The following is a 16,586-nucleotide window of genomic DNA, read 5'->3' as shown; positions in this document are numbered from 1 at the left end:
CCCAGCTGCCACTTAGAGGGTGCACCCCCTCAGGGGGACATTGTCCTCATCACCTCTGGCTCTGCCATGCCTTGCCTGGCATGGAGCAGACCTCTGTAAATGTTTGCCTGGATTCACCACAAGCCAAATCCATTGACGAGAACCGGGCCAAGAGTGGAGAACAAGACCTTCTGGCAGAAACGGCCTGCCTGTTCCCAGCTGTCAGAGTGCACTCCAGAGCAAGCACGCTCGTGCTTTTATTTGGCCAGAGTCCCCTCACCATTGGCCAGAACTTCCAGTCCCCTGGCCCTGGCTCTCAATGTGCTCTCCAGCCACCCCCTGAGGTTGACCAGCACGGGGTTCAGCCCAGAGGAGCCCGAATCATCCAATAACACAAGTCTAGAAGATTCCTCACCTCCCCCAGTTCATTTTTTCAACAAATATTGATTGAACCCTGACTTTGAGCCCAGCACCGTGCTTGGCACTGGATACAGGGTGGAGTGCAAACCAGGCATGGTCCCTGGCCTCACGGAGCTTATGCGCCAGTGGGGGAGACAGTTCACCAGCAAGTAAACACACAAATGGATGTGCAATGGTAAATTCCATATGAGAAAAAAAGAATAGAGGACTCTGAGATAGAGTCAAGCCCAGTAGTCAGGGTGGGACTCTCTGAGGAGGTGACATTTCAGCCAAAGCCTGAGGGTATGAAGAGCTTTCAGCCTGCAGAGGGTAGAGGAAGAGCATCCTTGGCAAAGGGAACAGCAGATGCGAAGTCCTAGAAATGGGAATGAGGCTGGAGTAAGGAAGAAATGAAGGAAGGCCAGGGTGGGAGAAGCACAGGCAACAAGCTTGAGATTGGCAAGAAAAAGGCTGAAAGTGAATTTGGGAGCAGAAAAAAAAGAGCTCGGCTTTTATCCTTAGAATAATAGGGAAGTGGAGTAAGGACGTGAAACCAGGGTTGATATGCTATGGTTTGCATGCTTAGAGCTCTCTCTGGCTGTGCTGAGAACTGACTGGCAAAGCAAGAAGGAAGCAGAGTGACCTTTCGGAGGGCAGAGGTCTGGGGAGAGGTGCTGTGGCCAGAACAGGGTCGGGGCTGTGGGCTCAGAGAGAAATGGATGGACTCCAGACACATGCAAGAAGTAGAACTTTGCAGAGGTTTTCAGAAAAGCTAAAAAAAAACTTTATTGAATATGTGTGACAACCCCAACGATGGGGTGGGAGTCAGCGGCACCAGAAAGGTGTGGGAACATAAACAAAGATACACGTGCCCTCAGCCATGGAAACCAATACACAGAGTCACTGTTTCCCCCACAGTCTCTCAGGGAGAATGAACCCGAGAGCAACTAAGACGCTGAAGGTTCTGGGTCATTCCTACCTCATTCAACGGTGTCAACTGATTCTTTTGAAACAGGGTATTTGAAACGTGAAAAACGTTTCCCACTATCCTGCCATGAGATGTTGGATTCTTGGGCTAGGAGGTGGTCAAACTGCAGGACTGGAGCACTGACCTGATGTCCGGGGAGCAGTGGCTGGAGAGGAGGAGGGTGCCAGGGAAGAGAGGAGGTGGGGGAGGGGCCTGCCCCTTGTAAGAAAGGTGAAGTTGGTCTTTGCCTTCTACCACCACCCTCTGTGGCCCCTCCCAACTCCAGGGAACCTGCTGGCAGCCCCCCTCCGTCTCTGTGTCCCTCAGCAGCAATCCTGGCCAGGGACCTGTTCCCTGAAATGACGTCTCTCTCTCTCCACACAGAAAGAGGTGGAAGACAGCAGAATCTGATCCAACCACCTCACACTGAGGCGTAAAAGAATGCCTTTAGTTCTTTATCCCTCCTTGAGGAATTCGCCTTCTCAAAAGAGCTTTCTGGGTCATTTAAATGATCTCTGCTCTCCTACCCACTTGTCTGAAAGGGCCCTTTCTCCCCAGGGCTTTTGCAAACTCTACTTTTTAAGCCCATGCAGTCTCCTCAAACTCAGCCTCTGGGGATGGTAGTTCCATCACAGGGTAGGGGTAGGAGACTCCTCCAGGGGTGATAGAAGCATTTGATAACCGCACAGTCAGCACCAATGACTTGCCAGCGGGAGGGCCCCAAGGCCTTGGGGCAGCCAGGCGTTAACCAGCCCAGGGTCCTGGGCAAAAGCCACGTGGTGGGGGCACCCGGAGGCAGTCGGGGAAAGCAGATACTTGTCAATAGGCACAGAAGCGCTTCTTCATTTTAACAGCCATCTGGCAGCGCTGGGCGGGCGGTGTGTCAGCTCTGGCCCTCCCCATCTTGTTCAGTTTCTGTCCCACTGGGGGCATCTCTGGGCCGTTTGTCCCCTTAGAGGGAAAGTGGCGGGCGGGAACTGGGGAACCCAAGGGCCTTTGGGCAAAGCCGGCCAGCACATGGAATCCCAGGTGAAGAGGATCCCAGGCCCTCGACCCACTGCGTGACCTTGAAGGGCCGAGCCGCCTCTGACTGTCCTTCTTCTCGCCCCTCCTCACAGCTATTTTTGTCCAGCCTGACAGCCCTTGGCGATCCCAGCCGTCTGGGCTCCGTGAGCCGGATGCAAACCAGGCAGCACAAACGTCTGGTGCTGATTCCCAAGAGGATTCCTCTCTGGACGCCGTCACGTGGGAACGCGGCTTCTGTGCTGTGTATCCGACGGGGCCACAGGCCCGGAGGAGGTGACCATCCGGGAGGCAGGGAGCCGGGTTCTCTGCTGCACAAGCCTGGCTCCTGTCTGGGGACACTGTCTGAGGCCTGGGGGTGAGGACACCCAGTCACGGAGCCCAGAGACCTCCCAGCTGTGTGCAGAGAGCTGTGGTCACCTGAAGGGTGGGTGTCGGCAGCTGGGAAGAGCGTAGGCGCCAGCCCTGCTGGGCTCCCAGTCCCCAGTCTTGGCTGTGGTGGACAGCAGGTCTGTTCTGGGGTTCACTGGGATGGGGAGCAGATAGGTGGGCTGGGGCAGACAGGGTTCCCAGGAGACCTCTTAGTGGCCCCGTGCGGTTTCTATCTCAGGAAGTGAAACAGACACTATGTTCCGGCCCAGGGGCCTGGGAAGGCTGCAGCCAGGCAGTCACTGCGCCTGGCTGGGGTCTGATCTCTGGGGAAGCAGCACGCCTTAGGTCATTGGGCCTTTTAAAGCGTTGTTCCCAGACCTGAGATTAACGCCTCCTGCCCCTTGTGTTCTCAGGCAGAAAGGGGGTCCGGGCACAGTTCTTGGGGGACTCTCCTGGGACTCCTCTGTCCAGGGAGGACATGAGACCCAGACTCTGAGATCAGAACAGCTCCAGGAGAAGCTGGGACAAGCAGTGAGGAGGGGAGATGGGCCAAAGGAGGAGGGTTCCTTGGATGGGTGAAGATACTTTCATACATAACCAGTCCAGGAAGCAGAGCAGAAAAGGCAACGCCGTTTTTAGAACTCCTAGAAAAAGAACTCTCCTCCTTCCTGGGGGCAAAGCCAGCTCAGAAAGCCCCAACTTCAGTGATCTCGGAGACCCAGGAGCGGCAAAGCATAGCTCCTGCTGGCCTCCCAGCTAGCCCCGGGGAAGAGGGCCTGGGGGCAGGAACAGCCACATAAGCAGGAGACCCCACCATGCCAGGGGAGACAGGGGAAGGAGACCGAAGGAGGGGTGCCATGTGGCTGCCCCTGGTGGCCCTGCCACTGGGGGCCGCAGGCAGGGGGGCAGCTGGCCTTTCCAGGGGGCGTGCCCTCCGGGTAGAAGATGCCCCTCGACTGGGCAGCAAATTCCTCCGGGCTGGCAGGATGGTGCCAGCAGCTCTGCGCAAGGGGGCTGCTCGGAGGGCCGGGATGGGGTAAGCCAGAGAGGAGGCATTGGGAAGCATGGGACCAGGCACTCTTCCTAGGATGGCGAGCTGGTTGCTCGGGGCAGAGAGCCCTGGACAGCTGTGGAAGAAGGACCAGGGCCAGGCAGGGAAGGCCAAGGGGCCGGGAGGTGTGGGTGAAGGCTCCATCTCGGCTGCATAGCTGTTGAGGTGGGAGAGAAGGCGGATCCGCACGGGGTCTGCACGGCTGCTGGGTCCTTCCAGGACCCCCAGGTACCTGATGACCTCAGTGAGGCACTCCCGAAAACCGATGCTCCGGAAGTCAACCGCCAGGGCTCGAGCATCAAAGAATCCTGAAAAGTGAGGCACGATGAGGGCATGCCGGGCAGGGGACAAGCACAGAGCCTGAGATCAGACTGTCCTGAGCTCTGAACCTGCTTTCCTCACTCCCCCCTTTGTAACCTTGGGCATGTCACCTCACCTTTCTGAGATCCAGTCTCCCCATCTGTAAAGTGGGAGTGGTAAAGAACCCGCCTGCCAATGCAGGGGACACAGGTTTGATCCCTGGGTCAGGAAGATCCCCTGGAGGAGGAAATGGCAACCCATCCCAGTATCTTGCCTGAAAAATTCCATGGACAGATGTGCCTGGTGGAGTACAGTCCATGGGCTTGTAAGAGTTGGATACAAATGAGCACACGCACACACACCTGGGGTTGAGGAGGTGAGGTCTGAGGACCAAATAAATTCACTAACCACAGAGCATTATAAAATATATTGTTTTCATCATAACTCATGATTAACCCAAAGAAGAAACTCTGTGGCCAAGATAACTTCATTTAAGCAGACGCTTGCCAGGTGTACACGGAGGTGTGGAACAGCTCTGAGGATGGGGTGGATGCTGGGCAGTGGTGTAAGAGCCATCAGAGCTGGGAGAGTCCTTGGAGAGGGGAGCGGAGAGTAGCAATGGAGCGTGAGGTCTTCAGAGGCCAGCTGATTGACCATGGACTTAACCAGCACTCTGACTACAGACAAGATTCTTAATCTTTCCATGTCTCAATTTCCCGAGCTGTGAAATGGGCATGTAACAGTACTTGCTACACACAGAAGGGAGGACAAAATGAAATGGTGCACAGAAATACCTAACAAATGAAAAATGAACTATCATTTATATGACTGCTTGGGCCCCCATAGGTATTGGAGTTTGTTTCCCAGCACAAAGTGCAGTCTAGGAAGCAGGATCCCACCCTGGACCTCAGCTGCTGCCCTCAAGCCAGAGACCCTGTTTTGGGGACCTGTTAATTTGGGGTGACCAGGGGGACTGCCAACAAGAGTATTCACATTCTCACTGCCTCTCCACTCCTGCCCCTCTCTCAGTCACCTTCTGGGCAAGGATGGAACAGCCCCATTGAGGACTGGCCTCATGATCATGGCAACAAATATCAGTCCCCTGGTTCATGGTTGAGGCCCCCACAGAGGGACAGCTTGGCAGGAGACTATGTTTGGAGCCAGGCCTCCCTGGAGGCAAGACCTGGCCCTGGTGTCTACTTAGTTGTGCAACTTTGAGCAAAGTAAATCACCTCTCTCTGTAGACTGTTCTTTTTTCACTGACATTTGCTGGGTTCTTCCTAAGTACTTAATTTGCACTAGCTAATTTGAACCTCATAGAAACCTATCATTAGTCCCATTTCAGAGATGAGGAAACTGAGGAATAAAGGGCTTAAATCAATCATCTAAGGTCCTAAAACTAGTAAGCAATAAAGTCAGGGTTCAGATCCAAAGCCAGTGCTCTCAGCCACAATTCTCTGTCTTTCCATCAGCCCTTAGCCAGAATACAGTGAGGACACCACCACCCACCCTCGAGATTCTTATGAGAATCAAATGAGATAACATTAGAGAAAGCATTTTGGAAACTATAAAATGATGCCAAAATATTAGTCACTATTTTTCTTTAAATTGGATAAATATAAATGTAGCTTGAACTGTCTCCTCCCTTGGTTGATTAGAGACAGTTTCCACTGTCAGCCATGCATTCCTTTAGTGGAAGTTTTCCAAGTCACTACTTGCAGCAGGGTCACCAGGCATGTTTGCTAAACTGGCAGATTCCTACACTCCAATCCAGACCTGCTGCCTTGGGATGGCTGGGCTGTGACCCACGACTCTGCCTGCGCCTACATGACACCGCTGCACACCAAGGCTTGAGAGGCACCAGGCTGGCTCACTTAAAATGCAACTGTCTCCTTGACAGGTAGCAAGTTAAGGTTTCAGGGCTTAAGTCTTCACAGCCAAGGTCTGTGGAGCTTTCACAGTTTCCCAACGGTGAAATTACGAAAACACACAGAGCAGCTTCAAAATTTCCATTTGCCCAGAAGTCTTTTAAAAACCGCAGTTCCGTGACTTTTTTGTAGTGGACTAGCTCAAAATCACAGAATGAATTACATTTGCATCTTACTACCATCCCACAACTGATCTTTAACTGTGAGTGTGGCAAGTTCCCCCCAACACCACCAAGATCACAAGAGTCCAGAAGCCTAGATCAGTGGGTTGGCACACCAATGAACCGCCATGGCTAAAAATCTCCCACTGGGATTGCACTGAGAATGCGCTCATTCAGGCCGATGCTTAACAAGGCCCTGGAGGAAGGGAGGGACCAGTAGTCTGTTATAGAAGAGTTCCTCCAAGGTTCAAGGTTGGCAGGAGTGGAGCTGAAGAAAGGCCAGGACACAGGGAGACAATGAAAGCAGAGAGGGTGATGCCAAAGGAAGAAGAGAGACAAGCTTTACTTCAGCCCCTCTGTGAACAGTGAGCTCCACGAGGGCAGGGACCGTGTCTGCTTTGCTCACCACTGTATCCCCAGGGCCCAGCCCCCAAATACTGGCTGTAGGAATGACTCCGGGAGAGTTTAGGATCAGTACCTGTGCCTCCAGTGGCGTGGAGCATTTTCAAGTGATCTACCGTCATCTGCAGGACCTCAGCTTTCTCCAGCTTGGAGGAGCCCTGTGTGTACAGAAGACAGAAGAGCGATGGTCTTTAGCTGACCTCTGTCACTCACCTCCCCTGCACAGGGTAATCAACACTCATTGCCTCAATTTTCCCCTCTTCCTCCAGTTCCACCAGTGCCTGAAACTGGGCTTCTCTTTTGGCCAAGCTTTCCAAAGCTAATAGATTCTCTTCGGTTCTCATTTTAGCCTGCTCTACCATCAGTTCCTAAATGCCCTCCTCCCCTGTCTTCTTGCTCTAACTGACCCTTAAAACAGTGGTGTTCCCAGTGGGTGATGGCCCACTTTTCTTGCTCTGTGCAATCTCCTCAGAGGGTCCCCTCTACCTCCGTGGCTTCCAGCACCATCACCAGAATGTCACTCCTGCATACCCACCTGCCTCCTAGATCAGCTTTTCCAGAAATCCAACTTCATACTCACTACACACACACCCAAGATCTGGCTCATAGTCTTACCCCAAAGCACCTGCTCGTCCTTCATTCTCTCTTGGGAAATGTTTCTGGAGACTCCAGCATCACCTGGTCTCCCAGGTGAAACCTAAGGGCTGGACTCTCCATGCGAGTCCCTTGAAGGTAGGTACTGAGTCTAGTTCATGGCTGGGCTTGTGAAGGTTTTAGTAAAGGTCGGTGGAACGACTCACTTGTTCTCTCCAGCAAAAGGAAGTCACAGGACCTATGATGGTGCCATAGTGCACACAGTGAGAGTCTTTGAGGCTGTCTGATTGATTCAACTGTCTGACTCCCGACTGGAGTCCCTCCACCCCAGCATGTTCAATGACAGAGCCTTACTCCCCAAGCAGCCTGTTCTACTTTCACATAGCTCTGGAAATGTCAGTAGTGCCGAGGGACAGGGCACTTTAGGATCACACAGTCTGTTCCAGTTCCACTCTGCTATTTACTAGCTGTGTGATCTGGAGTACGGAGTAAGTTACCTCACCTCTCTGTGTTTCAGTTTCCTCACCTGTGCAATGGGCATCATAGTCCCAATCCTTCGGCATCGTTCTGAGGATTGAATTCAACCCGATGATGGACATAAAGCCACAGCCCCTAAGACACCCCAAAAGCCACAGCCCCTAAGACACCTTGGTCACTTTGAATTTCCATCACCCTTATTCCTGGCCATCGACAGGCACTTCATGGCACTTCAGGCAGCTGCCACCAATCAATAAGAGATGCCGTGAGAAGTGAATCCTATCTGCAACCCACGCTGTATTTCCTCGAGCACATTCAGCAGTGTCACATACCTGCTTCTCAAAGGCAGTGGGGACCAAGCGCCGCAGTTCAGAAAGGCTGCTGTTGATGCGGTCCCGGCGCCGTTTCTCTATGATCTAAAAAGCAATGAGGAAAGAAACAAAAACCAAGTAGGCACTTCATCACAGTTTCCAACATGTTTTGATGGGCACTGACTCATATCTTCCTTCACAATATTCCTGTGAGGGCAATAAATCCATTCTTACATTATGGAGGAAGAAAATAAGGCTCAGAGAGGGGCAGCAATTTGCTTAAGGTCACATAGCAAGGAAGTTCAAGGCTGGGAATAGAACTCAGATCTCTTGTCTTGATCTGAGGAGTGATATTCAACACATTTAACCACTGATACAACAAGGCACCAATCAATTAGAATACAAACACCAGCCACAGCCCCAGAGCAGACCCTGGAGACCTCTGCTGGGCCAGGGAGACCCCCTTCAGTTGCTGGGTCATGAAGTCAAGGAGTCCTAGGCATGGCTCTCTGCAGCTGGGAAGGCCTTTCATTCCCAAGAGCTCAATCTCAGCTCATGACACTGGTAGCGGAATGCTTATCTCAGGATGGAAATTATGACGCCCATTTTACTGACAAAGAGAATGAGGCTGGATGGAGAAGGTTTTTTGTTTAGTGAGTGGTGGGGCTGGTCTCTGCTGGATTCTGGGTCTCTGGACTTCCAGGACAGAAGCATGGCTACATCCTTCTTCTGTCCCCCTAACTCACCCCTCAGCACACTGGGAGGGAGTGAAAGTTCCTGGCTCAGAGAGAAGTGGGGAAGACTGGGATAATTAATAATGGCTAGCTGCGTGTCACCTTTTGTTCTGAGCACATTACATTAATTCACTTCAAAACAGCCCTTTGAGGAAGGTGCCATCCTGATTTCAGTTACACAGATGAGACAATGAGGCACAGAGAGCTTAAGTGCCTGCTCAAGGTCACTCAGCTTGCTACCGGCAGAACTGGGACTTGAACCCAGGCAGCATCACTTCCCCGCTCCCCCCACCCCCTGGGGGGTGTTTCTGACCAGGGTTTTCTGGGCCAGGCCCCTGGGAACTCAGGGCAAACCTCTGTTCCGCAAATCTGCCGAGAAAGACACTCACCCCTCTGCGTTTCTTTCTGGCTTGCATTTGTGAAGGGCTGGGGGTGGACAGCGGCCGGGCCATCTGGCTGGAGAGGAAGAGAAAGGCTGATTTTTTAGAGGACCATCTCCCTGGCCTGGGCTGACCTCAGAGCCGGCTGTAGGCGGGCACAGCCCCCTCCCAGCGCCCGAGGTCTCCCAGGCCCGGGGATAGGAGGCACAGGGCAGGCGTGGGTGGGGACGCTTTCTCTCCCCTTCTCCCGGGGGGCTCTTTTCTCCTTGGGCCAAGTCCTCCCCTGCACCGAGTTTCCTGCCCCAGTGTGGCCGGCGGCTGGGGCCATGGGATGGGGGGGCTTGACTCTCGCCCGGACCTGACCCACTGGGCCTCGGCCCCTGCCCCTCGCCCTCGGGAGAACCGCACCCGGCCAACCGGCTCCTGCAACCCGATCCCCCGGGCGGGGCGGGCGAGGGCACGGGCGGCGGCGGCGGCAAGGCCGGGCCGGCGGGTTAGGTTTCAGAGGGAGCCGCTGGGAACGAGCGTGGAAAGAACAGATGCCGCCGCTTCCCACGGGCCGGGCGCGCCGGCCGCCCGCCCTCCGCCCGCCTGCAGCTGCCGCCTCCTCCCACGCTGCGCGGCCAGGCCGAGGGGGAGGCAGCATCTGGGTCACAGGCCCCTCTCGGACTCTGGGGACGCGGCCCCGGCCTGCCCAGAAAGCCCTAGCCTCGAATCGCTTCGGGCCTCCGGTCCGCCGCGCTTGGCTGAAGGATGGATGTTTGCTCACACCCCAGGAGTTCCCATCACGTGGAGGAGGCTCAGCCCTCTGGGGCTTTCTGTGCCCGTCTGATATTCTCAGCCCAACTGCTTGCCGTCTTAAGGGTCTCCTGCTTCAGAGGCTCTCCTGGAGTGAAGGGGATTTGCTGGGCTGCACTTAGGATCATTCGTTTGGCCAACATGCCAGGGGCCCCACTCAGACCTAGGACTGGACTGGATGCCCTCGGCCAGGCCCCAGACCCCCAGAGCCCAGCTCCCATTGAAGATATCACAGCCACAAATCACTGCAGACAAGGGGACTCCTGCTTTTCCAGACACACATCTGAACAGGAACCCAAGAGCTCCTCTCCACCTAAAACCTCCCTGCACCCCCCCACCGCCGCCCGGGTTCTCATCTCAGCAAAGGCACCCATCTCCCATTTCTGCAAGGTGAGCACTCGACCACCATCTTTGATTACTTCTCTGTCCTCACCTATCCCATCAAAACCTGCCCACTCATGTCTAAAATATATTTTACATCTGTCCCCCATATCTCCATTGCCAATCTTAGGACCAAGCCTCTATCACCTTTCTAGTCTGCAGGAGTCTATTGTATCCCACTACCCCCTACAAGCAGGCAGAGAGAGCATCTAAATGCAAATGCTGGGACCTCCTTGGTGGTCCAGTGGTTAAGACTTTGCTTTCTTATGTAGGGGGTGCAGGTTTGATCCCTGGTCGGGGAAGCTAAGATCCCACATGACTCGTGGCCAAAAAACCAAAATATAAAACAGAAGGAATGACATATACATTACCATAGGTGAAATAGATACCTAATGGGAAGTTGGTGTATACCAGGGAACTCAACCTGTGACAACCTAGAGGGTAGGATGGGGTAGGGGTGGGGTGGGGTAAGGTTCAAGAGGGAGGGGAAATATGTATACTTAACAGCTGATTAGCGCTGTTTTATGGCAGAAGCCAACACAAAATTGTAAAGCATCTATCTTCCAAATAAATTAACAACAAAAAATCCCAGAAACAATATTGTAACAAATTCAATGAAGAAGTTAAAAAAAAAAAAAAAAGTCTTTAGTATTTCCCTGGTGATCCAGTGGTTAAGAATCCACCTGCCAATGCACAGGACTCGGGTTCGATCCGTGCTCGGAGAATATTCCCTGCACCACGACTACGGAGCCCGAGCACTGCAGCCCACGCTCTGTAACCACAGAGGTTACCGTGGTTGTGTTGTGCTCAGTCGTGTCCGACTCTCTGCGACCCTACGGACTATAGTCCACCAGGCTCCTCTGTCCCTGGAATTTTCCAGGCAAGAACACTGGAATGGATTGCCGTTTCCTCTTCCAGGGGATCTTCCCGACACAGGGATAGAACCCACATCTCTTGCAGCTCCTGCACTGGCAGGTAGATTCTTTACCACGGTGCCACCTGGGAAGACAGTAACAAGAGAAGCCACCACAATAAGAAACCCGAGTCCTGCAACCAGAGAGTGGCCCCCACTCACTGCAACTAGAGAGCCCATGTGCAGCTTCGAAGGCAGAGCGCAGACAAAAATAAATAATTTTTTTTAATCTTAAAAAAAAAAATCAGATCATGTCTCTCTCTTAAACTCCTCACGACTTCCCAAAGATCAAGGCCATCATCTTTCAGGTAGCCCCGCTGGCCCGTCACCTCCTAGACGCAACTCTTTTCGGCTCTGTGTGCTCAGCTTGTGAATGCACTAATCCCTTCTTGTGGTGTCACATACTGTTTCCCTGGTCCACCCCCTCTCCTCACACCAACTCTAGCCCCTGTGCCTAGTAACTTCTACCACCTTTCAGATCTCAACTCAAATGCCAACTTCCTGGGGCAGTCTTCTCTGACATCACCCCTCCCACCCGATACTTGATTGTCTATCTCTCCATGAAGTCCATAAGTTCCATGAAGCCATGAACCATGTCTGTCTCATTCACAGTTGTACCCGGTACTCAGCAAAGCCTAGAACATGACAGAGCTCATAGTTGAGCTCCGTCTCCTGCCCTTGCCTTTGGCATCACTGAAGGACAGAGAGGTGACACCATAAAATCGACGTCTTAGGCCTTCATGAAACAGCATATGTGGCTCACCCGGAGAGTTCTAGCCCACTTGACAACGCTCTTGGCATTAGAGGCTGGATCATTTTCATCACTGCTCAAAGAGAGAAGGTTGCAAGGGAGACCAGATCAACATTTGCCAAACCTACTGCTATGGCCCTGGCTTTGTCTAGCTACATCTGGAAAAGGCTATTTCCATCCAAACATCTGGACAAGAATGTAAGGCGGGTGAAAACTCCTGGGAGGGATGGCTCAGCAAGCTAGGCCCAGGGCTCAAGGGGCCAGATCCTGAGATCTGTAGGGCGGCTTGTTTACAAAGCTTCACTCCGGACAAGCCACAAGAGCCAAGGTCTACTAAGAAACACAGCCTTTGTCCCTCCAGGGTGGGTAAGGTGTCTCCAGGGGTATTGGGTTAGCACTGTGCGCGTCACTGCCTCTCAGCCTGATCCCTCCTCAGGGACCATCTGTTGGAGGCTGACACCCCCCTTTCAGGGGAGCTCAGCCATCCCTTTCCCCACCCTCCTGATTCTCTGCAGTGTCATCCCTCTCGCTCCACTCTTGTACCCCACAGGCATGCCTCACATCACAGCTTTCCAGGCATCACTACAGGTATTAATACTTCTCTGATGGACAGCCCCATTTCACCCAGGCATCACCACAGGTATTAATACTTCACTCCTTTGAGGCAGAGCCCCGTTTCACCCGGGCATCACCACAGGTATTAATACTTCACTCCTTTGAGGGAGAGCCCCATTTCACCCACGCATCACCACAGGTATTAATACTTCACTCCTTTGAGGCAGAGCCCCATTTCACCCGGGCATCACCCCAGGTATTAATACTTCACTCCTTTGAGGGAGAGCCCCATTTCACCTGGGCATCACCACAGGTATTAATACTTCACTCCTTTGAGGGAGAGCCCCATCTCACGGATGAGGATGCTGAGCATGGGGAGCTACAGCAGCTTGCCCAGCCTATGCAGCTGCTGAGAAGCAAAGCCCACGTGGGAATCCATGTCTTCTGGCTCCAAATTCAGCATTGTTTTCCCTCCTAATTCCTACTTCCTGTCTGTCTGAATAGCCCTCCAGTCCCCTTAGCCGTACAGCTCCCAAGAGCCCAGCCAGAGCGAGCTCTTTTCCAGGCTGTGATCTGGCCCTGACACCGGGAGAGGGTGTGAGAGCTTCTTGACTGAGAGCCTGAAAATAAAGCAGATTTTCAGGGACTCAGAGAAAATACATTGAGTCCCAAGATCGGTTCCATGGGCATCAAGGGATCCCTAGCCAGAATTCTGGGGTGGTCTCTTGAGGGAGAGGCAGCGTTCCAGGTGGTCTGGCCACCAGTAATGACCACTGTCAGCGGTCAGCCTCAGTTCCTTTTAGAGAAATACCCTGAGGAGCCTTTGCAGGTGACCCCATTCATTTTCCATCAACCAGAGGCAGACTCACAATGTCTCCAGTGAAAGGCTCTCACAGAGCATTCAGCCCATTTGTAAAATGTGGAAACTCAGAGAGGGGAAGGGATCTGCTCCAGGTCACACAGCAAATTAAACGAAATTCCAGAGCTGAAGCCAAGTCTACTGGTTTTTCATCCACTGCTCCCCATGTAGTCATCATCCCACCGTGTATACTTCATAGCCAGTACTTTCTGTTCTAGACAGCACTTCCACATTTGCTTGTTTCATTTATCATACAATAACTCTGTGAGTTAAGTATTGGGGCCATTTCACCGTAAGGAAAAATAATCATTTGATAGCTGAAGGGACAGAGACACAAAGTCCAGTCTACAGACATCCAGGCTTTTCATCAGACCATGCTGCCTCATGAACATGGCACCTTCCAACTAAACAGTGACCCCTTAGAGAGCAGTTTTTTAAAAATTAATTAGGCTGCATTGGCTCTTCATTGACTCACAGGGCATCTTTCCCTGAGGTGCAAGGACTCTCTCGTTGTGGCCCATGGGCTTAGTGGCTCCACGGCATGTGGGATCTTAGGTCCCTGCCCATGGATGGAACTTGTGTCTCGTGCATTGCAAAGGGGATTCTTAACCACTGAACCATCAGGGAAATCCCTAGAGAGCAGCTTTATTTGGATATGCCTTAAGTCCATTACCCTATCAAAGCCTCATCCTGTGAGGTAAGGTATTAGCATCCCCATATTGTAAAGGAAGAAAACTGGGATTCAGAAAGGGGTAGTCACTTGCCTAAGTTAATGGTGGTGAGAGTCACACACAAGTCTGTCTGACTTCAAAGGCCACCATGTGCCTCAAATCATGTAGAAGCAGCCCACAGACCCTGAACCAGTGCCTGACATGTGGCATGGTGCTCATTAAATTTTTGCAGAGGGGAAGGGGAAAGGTATATTCCCAGTTTGGACCCACATGTGTCAGGGGGCTGGGTTCAGATAGGAGCTCTGAGGGTGATTCTCACCTGTGGGGCAGGACACGGCCACCAGGCAGATGCCCACAGTGACAACAGAACACGCCCTGCTCTTTACTCTGAGTGGGGAGGGCTTTGAGCCCTGCCTCTGACCCTGGGGAGAGGCTGGCTGCTTCAGTCCCCTGGCCCTCGCCACTGTTTATCTGGCTTTCTTTGTCCATGAAGCTCTTCTTCTCAGAGAGTTCCCTGAGGGCAGAGGCTGAGCAGGATACATCTGGGCACCCCCCTCCCACCCACACCCAGCCCAGGGTCTGGGCCACAGCAGGCATCGTTCAGCGCTCCCTGAATTAAAGCATTGATGTCTGCCTGGGGGAGGGCCTTTTGGTGAGTGCTACAAAGAGGGGTCTATAAGTCCGCCTCTGCCAGATGTCCAACTGCTTTCTCTCCTCTGAGGGGGTCTGCTCGCCAGAGAATCTAGACAGTCTCAAAAAATGGGCTCTGGTTGAAAGGACAAAATGTTGTATAGGAAAAAAAAACAACTACGTACCGATCCTTTATGCCATAGTCCAAATGCCACTGCCTTCAGGAAGTCCTCCTGGCACATTTGGTTGTGCGTGACCTCTCCCTGTTCAGGTGCCCTCACAGCTCACAGTCTGTCTCTCCTTCCATCTTCCATCCTGCCCATGGACTTTGTGTGACCTGGCAGGTCACTGACCAGGCTGCAAATTCTTGGGAGGACAGAAGCCAGCTCCCATTGGCCTAGCTCTCTGACACCAATTTCACGCCTCTGATTCATGAAGACCCAATGACACTGAGCTTGAGACACCTCCCCCAACCCCCCCATCCCACCCCCCCACCACATGGCGTTGGTCCCTTCCTCTGCTCCCAGCAGGCACAGACTCAGAGAACTGATTCTTTAAATAGCAGTTTCTGCTAAACAATTTTTAAAGGCTAGTAAGTTGCATAGGGAATTGTATTATATACCCCCAAACCTCATGGACAGGAAATTACCTCCTATTATAAGCTAGAAATAATTGGAAGGTGGTGGCCCTTTACTGGACTTGTGATTGAAAAGGATCCCCTGGTCTCAGAAAACTGGAGCTCACTGAAATTATGACATACTCTCAGAAACATCCCTAAGAATGAACGGAATTCCCTTTACAAATCTAGTCTAGAGATTCAGGTTTAGATGAGCCAGGAGGCCTCCCTTTTCTACTCCCTGTTCTCCTTTATTTCCTGATGAGGAAACAGGCTCACAAACAGAAAGCAATGGCCCAAGGTCAAACGGTGAGTTGATGGCAGATTTGAGGCTAGGACCCAGGCCTGCAGGCTCACAGTCAGTCCCCACTGCTCTTTCAAGTCCTGGGTATCACATATGGAGTGCCTGATACTAATTAAGCATTTGCTATGTACTAGGCTCTGTGTGAAGCTTTTGATATAGGTTATCTCATTTGATTTTCCTAATAATCCTATGAGGTCAGATCTATTATTTATACCCATTTTACGGATGAAGAACCGAAACTTAGCTTGTTCACAAAACTTGGACGTAGCAGAGCTTTTACAAGTCTAGTTTGTTCTACAGGTTTGACACCAGGTCTGAAAATGTACCAAGAGTTGAAAGACATTGGCAACAGGCTCTTGTGGTAGAAAGGGCACTGGAATTGACTGGAGTCGAGGCCCTTGCATTGACCATGGGCAAGTCAGCGATTATTTTTTTCAATATTCAAACCTTAATTCCAAAGTCCAGTTTGCTTAAGGGGTATTTTCTTCCCCTGCAAATTTTTCTGTGTGTAGTATATGAAAACCCACTCCAGTGTTCTTGCCTGGAGAATCCCAGGGACTGGGGAGCCTGGTGGGCTGCCGTCTATGGGGTCGCACAGAGTCGGACACGACTGAAGCGACTTAGCAGCAGCAGCAGCAGCAGTATATGAAAAGTGCACCCAAGCTAGAGTAGAATTAAGAAGGTGTGGTTACTCTTCATAGCCACTGCATTCTGAACCGGGGGTGTGATGCCAACAGCCCGGGAGGGTTCCTAAGATCTTCAGAGAAAGTCCTTGCCAGTAGCCTCGCCCGGGCACTTAGAAAGACATCGCCAACCGGACCTCAGACCCCGAGCTGAACTCTCCCTCCATGAAGCATCCCCAGCCCTAAACGGCGGAGACGCGCGGGATCCTGGATATTCGTGTGCGTAACAGTGGCGCCACACCTGCGTCGCCCCAGGATTCGCCCAGCGCTCGCCAGCCCGGCGGACGGCCTCGCAGCCGGCTCGCCTCCGCGCGCCCCGCAAACCCCAGCCCGCCTTACCTCAGCTC

At 52.6% G+C, this 16,586-nt stretch overlaps 1 protein-coding gene across 2 annotated transcripts; it reads right to left on the bottom strand.

The window, feature by feature from the left end:
- Positions 1-1,138: 1,138 nt before the first annotated feature.
- HEYL (hes-related family bHLH transcription factor with YRPW motif-like) lies at positions 1,139-16,131 on the bottom strand. 2 transcript variants are annotated; one of them, XM_010862739.1, is made up of 5 exons: positions 14,822-16,131; positions 9,088-9,154; positions 7,986-8,069; positions 6,659-6,740; positions 1,139-4,099 (listed from the first exon to the last, which is right to left on the bottom strand). In XM_010862739.1, the coding sequence occupies exons 2-5, from the start codon at positions 9,148-9,150 to the stop codon at positions 3,426-3,428; spliced, it is 903 nt and encodes a 300-aa protein (XP_010861041.1). In that variant the 5' UTR covers positions 9,151-9,154; positions 14,822-16,131; the 3' UTR covers positions 1,139-3,425. The 2 variants fall into 2 exon arrangements, with proteins under 2 accessions (XP_010861041.1, XP_010861040.1); XM_010862738.1 differs by having other exon boundaries at positions 9,088-9,150.
- Positions 16,132-16,586: the final 455 nt, after the last annotated feature.

Source organism: Bison bison, unplaced genomic scaffold (assembly GCF_000754665.1).
Source record: "Bison bison bison isolate TAMUID 2011002044 unplaced genomic scaffold, Bison_UMD1.0 scf7180017864484, whole genome shotgun sequence".
Taxonomy (NCBI): Eukaryota; Metazoa; Chordata; class Mammalia; order Artiodactyla; family Bovidae; genus Bison; species Bison bison.
Note: the sequence above shows the minus strand (reverse complement) of the source record. Positions and strands in the feature narration are given on the sequence as shown.